At 41.1% G+C, this 15821-nt stretch overlaps 1 protein-coding gene across 1 annotated transcript in view; it reads right to left on the bottom strand.

Annotated features, from left to right (window-relative positions):
* SNX7 (sorting nexin 7) overlaps positions 1–15821 on the bottom strand; it is a 118988-nt gene that overhangs the window by 49787 nt on the left and 53380 nt on the right. Inside the window, exons 4-5 of the mRNA XM_063428341.1 lie at positions 2719–2883; positions 959–1157 (exon numbers count right to left, since the gene is read on the bottom strand). Coding sequence (XP_063284411.1) covers positions 959–1157; positions 2719–2883 — 364 coding nt within the window. The remainder of the gene's footprint in view (positions 1–958; positions 1158–2718; positions 2884–15821) is intronic.

Raw genomic sequence — 15821 nt, 5'->3', positions numbered from 1 at the left:
GAGGAACACAGAGCATACCAGGAACTAAGTGCCAGCGGGTCAGATCTCCTCACCAGCCCGAGAGGGCCTACAGCAAAGCTGGCTCTGCATGGGCCGGCAGGGGAGATGAAAGGATCTCCCCTACCGACCTTGGTCCACGGCCATCAAGGCCCTCTGGGCATTTTCTGCAGAACACGCCACTGCGCCCTGAAATCCCAAACCGCCCACTAGTGGGCAGTAGGGACCAGGTTGACTACCCCTGCACTAGACAAAGGTAGTAGCTGAAATGTTGGGGAAGCTTCATCTCCAGCCCTAGGTCTGTATGCATATTCATACTTTTTATGGGTAACCTTATTTGCACGTTATTAATGGAGGTGAATACACTTTTTTCTTGCACTTTATGTTAATGCACTTTGTACTGTGTATTTATTGCTGAACATACTGACTGTATTCAATAAAGATTTGTTCTTTTGGCATAAATTGGTAAACTGTGGGTCTGTTTCTATTTCTGTACATGGTCTTGATGTGATAACAAGACTTTTTTTCCCCCACCTTAAGCACCCTAATCTTTATTAGTGCACAGCCCGGGGGTTACCTGACTAAGTAGAGCGCTCACTAGAATTTTGAACTTAAATATTATTCCATCTATAAACTACAGATATGCTGCTGTAGATTGTGCATGCACACTTACATAAGCATCTTCTGTAATGTTTATCTCTCAACATCTTGTGATGTGTAGCCTTCTTTTCCAGGAAGGGACTTTGGATCAGCCCTTACATATTTGATTAAAATTTCATAAACACAATGTAATGATACTATACTGAAGAACATTGGCTATAAATTATTCCAAAGAGTAAATTATTATTTATAGATCCATATAAATATAATTCATAATAAGAGTGGCGTAAATTAATATTTGTTTTATGTTTCAAAAACCAAGTTAATGAATTTTGTGTCTAATCCAAAATGAACTGCATACCTTTTTCTTCTTTATAAATTCTTTGGGTTATTTTATCTAGAACATTAATTTTTTGGCTGAAAGCATCCACATATTCAACTAATTCTGTAAATTCATCTGGACGGTTTTTAACCCCTCTTACTGAAGAAGCAACAGCCTTGATTGTCTGTCCCATCCTGCTGAAAAGTCCAGGACCTTGTTTTTTGTGTGACGTTAGCTCCTAGCGGAAAAACAATAGAAAACAAAAAGATCAAAAAGGTTTTATGGTAATATGAAACACTTTCGTCCTTTGCATTCCAGACAAAATAAATGATTACTTCAAAACACATTTGTAATTTAATCTTGCACTACATATCATTTAGTGAATGCAGTTGCTTGTCGCAATAACGAGTTCAGGGACAGATCATCATATTGTGTGAATGCAGTTGCTTGTCACAATAAAGAGTTCAGGGACAGATCATCATATTTTGTGAATGCAGTTGCTTGTCACACTAAAGAGTTCAGGGACAGATCATCATATTTTGATATCTCAGAATTTAACGATGACTGACAAGGAAGTAAAAAAAAATCCTGGCTTGTGATACAAAACCCACACAGGTGGTAGAATTTCAGACTGAGCTTTTTAAAGGGACACTGTAGGCACCCAGGCCACTTACTTCAGCTCTTTGAAGTTTACATTGCAGCTCTAAGTCACTAGAGGGCTTCCGGAATCCAAACCGACCTTTTGCTATCTGACGGATATCCTCATGGACCTCCAGCATCAGATTTTCCCCATAGGAAAGAATTAAATAATGCTTTCCTACGGGGAGGTCTAATGCACGTGCGCAATAACCTATTAACCCTATAGTGAGAGGAAAACTGGTTTGTTTTCCTGGCACTATAGGATCCCTTTAAGACTCAGAAACAAAGACCCCAAGATATCTAAAGTTATACCAACAATAAAAGTCCATAGAGAAAAGTGATGTGTCAGTAAAATGTGTAGTATAGGGAGTGTGGTTGATTAGTATATATGTTGGAAAAGCAAGTTGACACCCCCATGGAATTTTCATAATCTTATAAGCGACAAGATGGCTGCATGTACGTTTGTATGAATTATCGTATAATTTAACTTTCATGTACCTCTTGAAACAGGCTACTTTACATCAATATTGTGAGAAAACACATACATGTGCAAAGCCTTATCACACAATGTTTTCACATGCTCATAAAACATATAAAAGGAACACTCCAAGCACCATAACTGCTACAGCACACTGTATTGGTTGTGGTGCCTGTATTGCACTGGAAACTCCTTAATGTAAGTAATCAAACATTTTAAAACTGTTTGACCTATTACTTGGGGTCTGCCAGGCACCACACTTTTGCAGCTGGAAGAGCTCTGCAAGAGCTTATTGGCTGAGAGCGACCAGCTGACGTTCTTGGCCAATGAGCTAGCCCTGTACTGAAGAGTTCGTTCAGTAGAGAAAATAGAAGCTCTTCAGCAGGAGCTTCTGGCTTTCATAACAGAGAGATGGTGTCTACATCTCTGTTGGATGTAATTTTGACAGGGTGCAGCACACAGTTGACCCCAACTAAGAATTCAAACCATTATAAAACAATCCTGATAAAATACATTTGAATTACTGAACTGATATTTTTACAATAATTACTTACATAAAAGTGTTTAAAGATTTAAAATGATAAAATAGAACCACTTTGACAAAATGAGATGTGCCTTGTTCAAGGACTGCAAATTACCGATAGATGTGAAGAAAGTTTTAAAAGTATTACAGAATTCTTACCCATGCTTGAGCTGTAAGGAAGATCTTGAAGTCTTCATTAAAAGTTAATGTAGGATGATCAGCAATTCTATTCAAAAATTTATGTAATGCTTTTCTGCGAGTCTCAATGAATTCATCATTAAATCGTTCTACCATTCCTTTTACGATGAACTTTTCTGGTAATGGCTACAAAGGAAGAAGAAGAAAAAAAAATAAAAGATTATTCCGCAGTCACTAATACACTTTTATTTTATTATTATTGGTATTCATATTGCGCCGACTAATTCCGCAGCGCTTTACAATGTTATGAAAGGGGGAAATTTACAATAAATTAGACAATTACACAATGCCACAGGAACAATAGGTAGATGAGGTCCCTGCTCAAATGAGCTTACAGTCTAGAGGAGGTGGGGTACAAACACACAACAGGGCAGCAAGGGTGACAGCCACCAAGCAAGGTGGAAAAGTAGCAGAGCTGGAGGAGAGAGTGGAGTATGGCTCTTTTAGGAGAGTGAGAAACAGATTTGGATAAGTATAAGTTACTCTGGGAGTCCATTTGCATTTCTGAACAGATGTGTTTTGAGGGACTTCTTAAATAATTGAAGACTTGGGGAGAGTCTGATGGGGGTAGGCAGGCTGTTCCAAAAGAAGGGAGCCATCCACAAGAAGTCCTGCAAGCACGAGTTAGCAGTAAGGGTGCGAGCAGCGGACAGGAGAAAGTCACCGGCAGAGCGGAGAGACCAAGAAGGGACGTATTTATGAATTAGGGAAGAAATGTAAGAGGGGCTAGAGTTGGTTAGAGCTTTATAGGCAAAGGTTAATATTTTGAATTGACACTTATACGATACAGGAAGCCAGTGTAAGTATCGACAGAGGGGCGAGGTATGGGAGGAGCGATGGGTGAGAAAGATCAGCTTGGTGGCAGCATTCATTACCGATTGTAGCAGTTTAGCTTGGCTTTTGGGGAGACCAACTAGGAGAGAGTTACAGTAGTCCATGCGAGAGATTACCAGAGCAGTTGATGAATGCCATTATATTTATTCTACAAGAGAACTGCCCACACTAAACATGTCCACACGGACTTCACAGGAAATTACGTACGGTGGATACATCCCCGATGTATTGACACAAGGTGAGCGGATCCCGCATGACGCTGCGTCTGGTCCGGAACATCCTTTCCAGGCTTGGATAAATTAACCACAAGCAACAGCTGTGAATATACACACACCCGATCGTCAGCCCAATGACTGGCCACCAAAGGAGCGCGGCGGTCAATCAGAGGAGGACTGCACACAAAGACCATACAGGAAACACACATCCCGATTAAAAACAAAAAAACATCCGTCGAAACGCGTCTCGGAGAAAGAAAAAGGACAACCCAATACGATGGACTGGTATCACTAGCACTTTGATATTTTTACTGTTGATTATTTTTTTATTAATAACGTTTATTATAATTGTGACTCCAAGTCCCAGCGGATCCTTCCTGCTCCTGCTATACAAGAACGGAAATGCTCCCCTTAAAGGCACATACACTATAACTGGCTCCCCAAAAGGTGAGCAATTATTTTTCACCTGCATTCTGGCTTTATACTCTACCTCAGCAATTTTGCACTAGGATATTCTGTCTCTATATTGAGGCAATTTGGTCAAGAATCCAGAGAGGGTTTTGGCATTACCCAATATACCTCTGTCTCATTTTTAAAGAATCTTATTATACACCTCCCCCAGATTCTAGTGGGGTAAGTGTATTTAATTGTAGCGCTCCACCGGGGTCACTTGTTTGGATTGACATGTTTAAAACTGTGAAATTATTTGAGTCACTTAAACGCTTAGCATAACCTACACCAAGTTAGTCGCTCCCTAACCAATCCGCTTCAAATTACTGAGTGGACACTCTACACTAGGATAACATGCACATAGCATAGTCACCCGGGCATATTACAAAAGAGAGCCCACTCATTTAAGATTTCCTAAACCCTAGGACTCAAAACCCCACTTTATTACTCCGCTACATCGGCTGCCCATAAGGCTCCCACTCACGCCTCATCTCCGTTTGGGGTAATAGTAATAGTAATATTAATAGTAACAATAATAATAATAATAACATAATAATACTATTGCGACTTCTCATAGACGTACACACCAAAAGGATGCGTAGACTCGGACACACTATGCTATACACCTCAACTGGTCCCCACATGCAACAGGCTACTGCACTCTCTGATGTTATCATATCTCCACAAAAGATGTTAATGTATGTATCATCAATATACCATGAATATGTTTTAATGCACTCTGTATAATTATGAGTAGTATGGTCAATCGTCAATATACTGAGTTCACGGTATGTACATACCTCATATATGCAACACTGGATATATCTAAATGTCGCTACTACTTACTTCCGTAGTCATAGTCTAAGCATCAGATTATATGCGGTGCATGTTGCTGCATTGGGATCTCAACTTGTCCTTAACTTATTTGTATTTTCTCTGTATAATTGTAAAATGACACTGTCTGCTTTCCATGTGTTACGTACATACTGCATCTTCACCCTTCCCCTTCTTCCCTTCTGTACCCCATTGTCTGTTATTATGATAAATTTGTCAATAAAAACTAAACACTTGAAAAAAAAAAAAAAATGAAATTAACATGTAAACCATAAAGAAACATGCCCCCAAGGGGCAATCAACACCAGAGTCATTACAGCTTAACCCCTTAAGGACATAGTCCGTCATGATTGCCTTTTATTCCAGAAGTTGTGTCCTTAAGGGGTTAAGGTTATGGCTTTGGCGTAATAAAAAGTTTCTGCAGCTTCAACCCTGTAAAAACGTTTCTCTGGAAAGGCAGAATTTACATTTTTTTCTGAAAGGGACACTACAGACACCAAGATTAGTTCATCTCATTGAAGTGGCCTGGGTGCAGTGACACTTTTCCCTTAACTATGCAATGTAAAACAATGTAGTTTTAGATAAGCTACAATGTTTTCATTGTAGTGTTAAGACTGCATCTAGAGGCGCTTCCTACAAAACAATGCTGGATGTCACCAGGCTGTGCTTGTTGCCTAATGCGTGTGGCACTTGCCAGGCATGCACTTTAGATGAAGTCATTGGAAGAGAAGGAGGAACGCGGCCCAGTGCCGAAGTAAGTATTTAAAGGGCTATTTAACCCTTTACATGGCCTGGAGAAGGGGGTCGGGGGGGGGGGGGGGGGGGGAGCTGCAGGGAGCAGAAGGACTCTATAGAGTAAGAGATAAAGCTTGTATTCCTAACACTATAGTGTTCCTTTAAGGATATCTCTAGTGCCTGTCACTCAGTCACTAGAGGTACTTCCTACCATGGTCCAGCAAGCTTTGTTCCAATGTTTGGCATCCTCACACTCAGCATGATGATGCTGAATTCTCTCCAAAAAGATGTACTGAAATAATGTATCTCTAAGCTGTGGTGAGGATTGCACAGTGAAAGGATGGAGGTAAATTATTTTTCTCTCTTTTTTTATTTAATAGTATGGTAGGGCCCCATAGTAAATTCTCATGTTCAAAATTTTAACGTTCACATTTTCCTTTAAAATGTGACGTGTGATATTACAGTATATATGAACCTAGAAGATGTCCCAGGGAGGTGTCAAATTAAAAAGATAGCTATATTATACTGATAATGCATAACATGTATGCTATACAATAAATAAAAATAATACATTTGAGGGCAATATTTTTTCCCCTCAAAACTACTTATTTTCAATGTAGAGGTGTTAAATCATTTTTTGAGTGGTTTAAAGAAGCTCACCGGGTGCCTTTCTCTAATCTTTGCTCAGCCACCATATTGAATAGAGAAAGGAACCATTAGAAACAAGTGACTGGCTGAGCGTACTATTTTTGGAGCAAAAGGGAACATAGGTTTGAAGAAAGGGAGAGAAAAGGTGGGAGCATGGAGAAATATTATTGAAGAAAATTTAAATAAAATCACACTTCAGAAAAACTGCAATGTTATTTTAACACCATAAAATACGTGCAAGTACCTGAACATTCTCCTGTATTGTTTTTTTTTATACTTGATGTTATTTTAAGTGTTTATAAGTGGGTTTAGAGGGAAGGACAACTGTACCATTTTGTCTAATAGATACAATTTTAACCAATAATGTTTTTCCTTAGCTTCCCTCTCTCACTGATCCCTTCTCCAAATTATGATCTTTTGCTAGACTCTATTAACTTATCTACTTTCAGCATCTACCTCCGCACACTGGCTCCCGGGTTTCAGAAAAAAATTCAAAGTCTTGAACACTGAGCTCTAACACTGCATCTCCCTTATCTTTTTGTTTCTCCCCCCCCCCCCCCCAAAAAAAAAAAAAAAAAAAAAAAAAAAACACATTCCCACACAACCCTTTCTTCTATCTAGGACTTGTGTCTTTCTTCTATTTTTGCTACTTCCTCCCACTCCTGTCTCCAAGACTTCTACCATGCTTCTTGTAACTTCTGGATTTTATCCCTTGCTTAGTCAGTCTCTTCTCCATATTTCAGATCTTTAAACATTCTTTACTCTCCAATTTCCCCCAAGCTTTACACTGGGCCTTCTTCACATATTATGTCTGTCAACACAATTTTTGTCTGACCATTATTTATTGGTACACACCCCTATTGTATAATTTTAAAGCACTGCACACAAATATAAATGCTTTTAGTAATAATACACTAATATTTCTCCCATCCCAGTATTAGCCATTGCCATAGATGTAATGCCTTCAGCAAACAGACTTTATCCCATGTAATTTCCTTACCTATTGTCTTTCGCAGCCATTTCTTACAATATTGTAAGATCAGAAGAGAAAGATCTTTCTGTACCAGTATGTAGCTATGTGTATAGTATGGTAAACTTAAAGGGACACTATAGTCATCAAAACAAGTTTGGCTTAATGAAACAGTTTTGGTGTATAGATCATGCCCCTGTAGTCTTACTGTTCATTCTCTGCCATTTAGGAGTTAAATCCCTTTGTTTATAGCCTTAGGCACACCTCCCTGCATGCAACATACACAGTCTTTTTAAACACTTCCTGTAAAGAGTCATCTAATGTTTACATTTCCTTTATTTATAGAATAGACAGTTATACACACTGACATAAATGCAGATAAACCAACACAAACACTGTCACACATACACAGACACAAGGATACACACATTCAGATACAGACACTGACACAATTACAGATATACATAATCAAACACATACAGATGTACAGACAAACGCTGCCACGCATGCAGATACACAGATAAATCGAGCTGCAGAGCGGGAGGATTACCAATTATTTACAAGACAGTTGCTAGACAAAATATAGAATTGATGCAGTATACTTTTTAGAGCCCCACCACCACATTTTTGCATAAAAGGTTTACTTTAAATTCATAGAAACAATCTACAGCATAAAATATTCAGCTATCATGGATCAGTGGTAGTGTGAACATATTTGTGCCTCCTCTTGAAATTATTCGTAGTTTGTAGGTTTATTACTTTTTGGGGCTAGATAGTTTCCAGATAAGCTTGCAGGTGAACTGTGAAAAATATGAATGATATGTATTGCAGGAATGAGTAACCTGCAGCCATTCAGATTTACTGCATACCCAGTCATTTTTACTAGGCATTTGAACTGATGAAAGGAGGTAACTGTAGAGATTGAAACACACATTTATAAAGTACAGTGTTATGTATATTTTTCATTAAAATATGTCATTTTCTTTTTTACCACACGTGACTGAATCATAGTTTAGTATATATGTATATGGAGCATGGGCAAGAGTTCATAACATACATTGTACGGAGAATAAATTGTAGCACATGGTATAACTTACTCATTACTTATACAGTTGGATGGATACAGAGATAAAAGAACCTCCTTTAACCATGTGCTTATTACCAAGTGTATGTTTCACGATTTACTTAAGGCAAATGTAGATCACTTGGTGACTCTTACAACACTTATTTGAACAGATTTTAACAACACTTATCTTAAAGATGTTAAAGCGGCACGGTCACGCCAAACTTATCTCTTTCTCCTATTGTTTCTTCCTCTCTCAGAATCTGTTCTTTTATAAAACATAAGGCAAAGTAGGAACTACTTTGTCTTCTGTATTTTTCCTACGCTTGACTTTTTGACCCAAGGAGGGGCTTAAGTCAAGGAGAAGGGAGAGTACTTTTGCTGACACAGGACATGGAGCCGACTTAAGCGCTCTCTTTATTGAAAGTAAGTCAAGCGTAGAAAACATACATAAGACAAAGTAGTTCCTACTTTGCCTTATGTTTTAAATACAAATAGATCAGATACGAAGAAAAGAAGAACGGAGGAGAAAAGGAAACAATAGGAGAAATGTACGTTTTGCGTGACACTGCTTTTTTAAAGGGACACGATAGTCACCCAGACCACTTAAGCTCAATGAAGTAGTCTGGGTGCCAGGTCCCTAAGGTTTTAACCCTTTACATGTAAACATAGCAGATTCAGAGAAACAGCTAGGTTTACATTTGGGGTTAATCTAGCCTCTAGTGGCTCTCTTCCGGAATTTTGCATCCATAGGAAAGCATTGAGAAATGCTTTCCTATGGACTCATTGAATGCGAGCGCGCGGCACTTGCCGCGCATGCGCATTCCGCTCCACTAAGGAGCAGACGGGGAAGAGAGGTCACCAGCGCCGAGGGATCCCGGCGCTGGATTAAGGTAAGCTGCTGAAGGTGTTTTAACCCCTTCAGCGCCACGGGAGGGGGACGCTGAAGGTGGGGGCACCCTCAGGGCACTATAGTGTCAGGAAAACCGCTTTGTTTTCCTGACACTATAGTGATCCTTTAAGAACATCTCACAATATCCTGATACATCGAGCTATGATGACTATTGATGTGTAGCGCCTGAACTTGTGTGTGAGTTTGTGAGTCTTGTTAATTTCTTTAAACCTCAGTGTATATGTTTTTCTCCAAACTGCATGTGCATCAACATTTTTGTCTTCAACTGCCAAAACACAGGATTTTATTTGTTTATTGAATATTCTAATAGAATATATAACATAATATTAAGTTATGAGACATATATTTTACACAGACAATTGTTTTTTAACAAATGGTCTTAATTTTCAGGCTTTATTAAATAATACTCCTTGTAAAGGGCTGGAAGCCAAGGTGTGAAAATTGATTTTAAATTTGGCAGTTATACAAGCACAAAGTAAGTGTTTAGATTACTTTGGATGTCTGAACAAATCCAAAAGTTGGTTTCTGATGACAAGTGCATTTTATTAGACAACCTTCCATCGATGATTGATTATACATAAGATTTTGTTTTTATTTTTTCTCATAATTCTCGGATAAAAAAAACAAACAAAAAAAACCACATCAGCAAGGAAAAGTGACAGGTTTATGCAGTTGCACAGGAATCAGAAGACCGTGTAATTATTAATTAGTCTCCCTATAATGAAGACTTTGTAATATATTCTCTGTCATAAACGACAATAAATTTAAGATCGCTTAACTGCTGGGTCATAAGAATAAAATATAGCTGTTAATCGAGATCTAAATCATATTGTAATTATGGCCAATACAGCATATAAAAATTATTTAACTTACATACCACACTTCCTTTTCATAGCTATCCTGTTATTTTGATTTTTGTTCACATTAACTATGTATTAATTTCATCTAATTTACACAATATTGTTCTAGTTGCAATAAAGGCACATTAGATTTAATTGCTCATACATCTCAACAAGATGTGAATTTATCTTTAATATAGACAAATTATGTTGGTTTTATTATTTTGAGAGTTGGGGGAAATAATCTGAAATAATCTACATGTGAATGATTTTTTTTTATTTTTATTTTTTAATAGGGAACACATGGGATGGACGGCAGCATTGTAATATAGCTGTGTGATACAAAAAGTGAATACAAATACAAAAAGATAAGTCCTGCGCTCACTCCCATCACTCCTGGTACTGTACTGTAGTCGTTGCTACCGCCCATGAGTGATGGGAGTGAGCGCAGGACTTCTCTTTTTGTATTCACTTTTTGTATCACACATATATGTTACAATGCACCTCAACTGGTCCCCACATGCAACAGGCTACTGCACTCTCTGATGTTATCATATCTCCACAAAAGATGTTAATGTATGTATCATCAATATACCATGAATATGTTTTAATGCACTCTGTATAATTATGAGTAGTATGGTCAATCGTCAATATACTGAGTTCACGGTATGTACATACCTCATATATGCAACACTGGATATATCTAAATGTCGCTACTACTTACTTCCGTAGTCATAGTCTAAGCATCAGATTATATGCGGTGCATGTTGCTGCATTGGGATCTCAACTTGTCCTTAACTTATTTGTATTTTCTCTGTATAATTGTAAAATGACACTGTCTGCTTTCCATGTGTTACGTACATACTGCATCTTCACCCTTCCCCTTCTTCCCTTCTGTACCCCATTGTCTGTTATTATGATAAATTTGTCAATAAAAACTAAACACTTGAAAAAAAAAAAAAAAAATGAAATTAACATGTAAACCATAAAGAAACATGCCCCCAAGGGGCAATCAACACCAGAGTCATTACAGCTTAACCCCTTAAGGACATATTTTGCACTTATCCACATTAAATGTCAGTTGCCACAGCTCTGAACATTTTTCTAGTTTACCTAAATCATTTGCCATTTGGCTTATCCCTCCTGGAACAACAACAACCCTGTTACAAATCTTTGCATCAGCAAACGACATACCATACAATTAAAACCAAAATCACTAATAAACATATTAAAGAGAATGGGTCCAAGCACAGATCCTTGAGGTACCCCCTGGCAACAAGACCTTTCTTCAAATATACTCCATTGACTACAACCCTCTGTTGCCTGTCACTCAGCCACTGCCTTACCTATTCAACAATATTGGAATCCAAACTTAAAGATTGCAGTTTATTGATAAGCCTTCTATGTGCGGCAGTGTCAAAAGCCTTACTGAAATCTAAGTAAGCAATGCCTACTGCACCAACCCGACATATTTTAGTTACCCAAACAAAAAAAATTAAAAATAAGAAATCAGTAAGATCAGTTTGGCATGATCTCAATGAAGTAAACCCATGTCTCTGATCTAGACTAGAAATCCATGTTACTTTTGATGTTCTACAATCCTATCCTTTAACATGGTTTCATTTACTTTTCCCACTACTGAAGTAAGGGTTACTCATCTATATAGTTGCCAGACTTCTCCCTATTACCGTATATACTCGAGTATAAGCCGTCCCGAATATAAGCCGAGGCCCCTAATTTTACCCCAAAAAACTGGGAAAACTTATTGACTCGAGTATAAGACTAGGGTGGGAAATGCAGCAGCTACTGGTAAATTTCTAAATAAAATTAGATCCTAAAAAAATATATTAATTGAATATTTATTTGCAGTGTGTGTGTATAATGAATGCAGCGCGTGTGTGTATAATGAATGCAGCGCGCGTGTGTGTGTAGTATGAATGCAGCGCGCGTGTGTGTGTGTGTAGTATGAATGCAGCGCGCGTGTGTGTGTGTGTGTAGTATGAGTGTCGCGCGTGTGTGTGTGTGTAGTATGAGTGTCGCGCGTGTGTGTGTGTGTAGTATGAGTGTCGCGCGTGTGTGTGTGTGTGTAGTATGAGTGTCGCGCGTGTGTGTGTGTGTAGTATGAGTGTCGCGCGTGTGTGTGTGTGTAGTATGAGTGTCGCGCGTGTGTGTGTGTAGTATGAGTGTCGCGCGTGTGTGTGTGTGTAGTATGAGTGTCGCGCGTGTGTAGTATGAGTGTCGCGCGTGTGTAGTATGAGTGTCGCGCGCGCGTAGTATGAGTGTCGCGCGCGCGCGTAGTATGAGTGTCGCGCGCGCGCGCGCGTAGTATGAGTGTCGCGCGCGCGCGTAGTATGAGTGTCGCGCGCGCGCGTAGTATGAGTGTCGCGCGCGCGCGTAGTATGAGTGTCGCGCGCGCGCGTAGTATGAGTGTCGCGCGCGCGCGTAGTATGAGTGTCGCGCGCGCGCGTAGTATGAGTGTCGCGCGCGCGCGTAGTATGAGTGTCGCGCGCGCGCGTAGTATGAGTGTCGCGCGCGCGCGTAGTATGAGTGTCGCGCGCGCGCGTAGTATGAGTGTCGCGCGCGCGCGCATGAGTGTCGCGGCGCGCGCGCGCGCGCGCATGAGTGTCGCGCGCGCGCGCATGAGTGTCGCGCGCGCGCGCGCGCGCATGAGTGTCGCGCGCGCGCGCATGAGTGTCGCGCGCGCGCGCGCGGCGCGCATGAGTGTCGCGCGCGCGCGCGCGCGCATGAGTGTCGCGCGCGCGCGCGCGCGCATGAGTGTCGCGCGCGCGCACTCATACACGCGCGCACGCGCGCGCGCGCGACACTCATACACGCGCGACACTCATACACGCGCGACACTCATACACGCGCGACACTCATACACGCGCGACACTCATACACGCGCGACACTCATACACGCGCGACACTCATACACGCGCGACACTCATACACGCGCGACACTCATACACGCGCGACACTCATACACGCGCGACACTCATACACGCGCGCGCGACACTCATACACGCGCGCGCGACACTCATACACGCGCGCGCGCGCGACACTCATACACGCGCGCGCGCGCGACACTCATACACGCGCGCGACACTCATACACGCGCGCGACACTCATACACGCGCGCGACACTCATACACGCGCGCGACACTCATACGCGCGCGCGCGCGCGACACTCATACGCGCGCGCGCGCGCGACACTCATACGCGCGCGCGCGCGCGACACTCATACGCGCGCGCGCGACACTCATGCGCGCGCGCGCGACACTCATGCGCGCGCGACACTCATACGCGCGCGCGCGACACTCATACGCGCGCGCGCGACACTCATACGCGCGCGCGCGACACTCATACGCGCGCGCGCGACACTCATACGCGCGCGCGCGACACTCATACGCGCGCGCGCGACACTCATACGTGTGTATGAATGCAGTGTGTGTGTATGAGTGCAGTGTGTGTGTGTATGAGTGCAGTGTGTGTGTATGAGTGCAGTGTGTGTGTATGAGTGCAGTGTGTGTGTGTATGAGTGCAGTGTGTGTGTGTATGAGTGCAGTGTGTGTGTGTATGAGTGCAGTGTGTGTGTGTATGAGTGCAGTGTGTGTGTATGAGTGCAGTGTGTGTGTATGAGTGCAGTGTGTGTGTATGAGTGCAGTGTGTGTGTATGAGTGCAGTGTGTGTGTATGAGTGCAGTGTGTGTGTATGAGTGCAGTGTGTGTGTATGAGTGCAGTGTGTGTGTATGAGTGCAGTGTGTGTGTGTATGAGTGCAGTGTGTGTGTGTATGAGTGCAGTGTGTGTGTGTATGAGTGCAGTGTGTGTGCAGAGCCTTGGTGGGGGTGGGCAATTTTTTTTTATTATTTTAAAAAAAATGTATTATTATGTATTATTTTTATTTAATTTCATTATTATTATTTTATTATTATTTAATGTAATTATTAATTATTATTATTAATATATATTTTTTTCGTCCCCCCCTCCCTGCTTGATATATGGCAGGGAGGGGGGCTCTCCTTCCCTGGTGGTCCAGCATTGGCAGTTCAGTGGGGGCTGTGAGAGAGCGTTACTTACCTCTCCTGCAGCTCCTGTCAGCTCTCTCCTCCTCGGCGCGGTCTGTGCAGCTCCCTCTGTCAGCTCCCAGTGTAAGTCTCGCGAGAGCCGCGGCTCTCGCGAGACTTACACTGGGAGCTGACCGAGGTGCTGAACGGACGGCGCGGAGGAGGAGAGAGCTGACAGGAGCTGCAGGAGAGGTAAGTAACGCTCTCTCACAGCCCCCACAGCCCCTGTCTGTATTATGGCAATGCAAATTGCCATAATACAGACTACTGACTCGAGTATAAGCCAAGTTGGGGTTTTTCAGCACAAAAATGTGCTGAAAAACTCGGCTTATACTCGAGTATATACAGTAACTTTTTTGTGAATTGAACATTCACTAATTTCTTTCTTGGACTACTCCCGTTAATGATTGGTTAAATAAAGCAGTAAACAGTTTTGCGAGTACACCACTAAGTTATTTTTATAACTTAGTCTTACTTGAAGAAGAGAAAATGTTAAAACACTCAAAAGTTATGTAAACAAGAGATACTCTGAAAATCTACACATTAAAAAGCTCATAGTCTATGTGCTGCTAGATAAGAACCCCCCCCACTCCCCCCCCCCCCCCAAAAAAAAAAAAAACACCAAGTGTAAATTGTAAAGCAAAAGAATTGCCAAACTTAACTAAAGCGTTATTTCCCAAAAGGAGCAATTTACCAGGGCCTTGTGAGATAGCTCCTCTGGTAATATCCAGATAGAAATCGTTACAAAGTAAAATAGCTCATAGGATTAAAAACTCATATAATATAACAATGTTGCAAAGTAGCTGAGCGTTAATGTAAAGGAGTATAATAGTATACAATGATACACAAGGTAAGGGAGTCCGCAGGTAACTGCATCCTGGATGATCCCAGTCCTAGTTACACAGTATGCTGGTACTAGTAAAACACTATACTTTAGCCAAAAAGTGTTAGAGGACTGGCAATAACAGCAAACCCAATTTACCTGCCTTTAAAAGCCCACACAGCCTCAAAATCAAAGTTAAACAAATTACAATTAATGTGCTCAACGAAAACTATGGAAAAAACGTGAAGGTAAAGAGATTGCCCGACGCACCCTTTGGACTCATAAAGGCTCTTTCACACGGGGCACAGTTTTTGTTGAGCACATTATGTCATTTGTTTAATTGATTTTGAGGATGGGAAGTACTGTCAAGTTTTTGTACTATGTTTTTTTTTTTTTTTACTTTTCCATTTGTACCAATAGACAGTGCAGTGGCATGTCATAGCGGTTTATAAATAAAAGTATAATAATAATAATACTAATAAATAATAATGGAGTGCTTTAGTGAAGGATTCTATGTAGGAAATGTTTACTTTCTTTTTCTGGTTCATAGATCAAACTCAACATCTCAAGGGCATAAGCGGTAAAATGTAGCATTTAAAGAGACACTATAGTCACCAGTGCAACTACATGTATTCCTGACCATATAGTGTTAACACGACCATCTAGCCCCCCCCC

This window comes from Pelobates fuscus, chromosome 7 (assembly GCF_036172605.1).
Source record: "Pelobates fuscus isolate aPelFus1 chromosome 7, aPelFus1.pri, whole genome shotgun sequence".
Lineage (NCBI taxonomy): Eukaryota > Metazoa > Chordata > Amphibia > Anura > Pelobatidae > Pelobates > Pelobates fuscus.
This window is presented reverse-complemented; position numbering and strand designations above follow the sequence as displayed.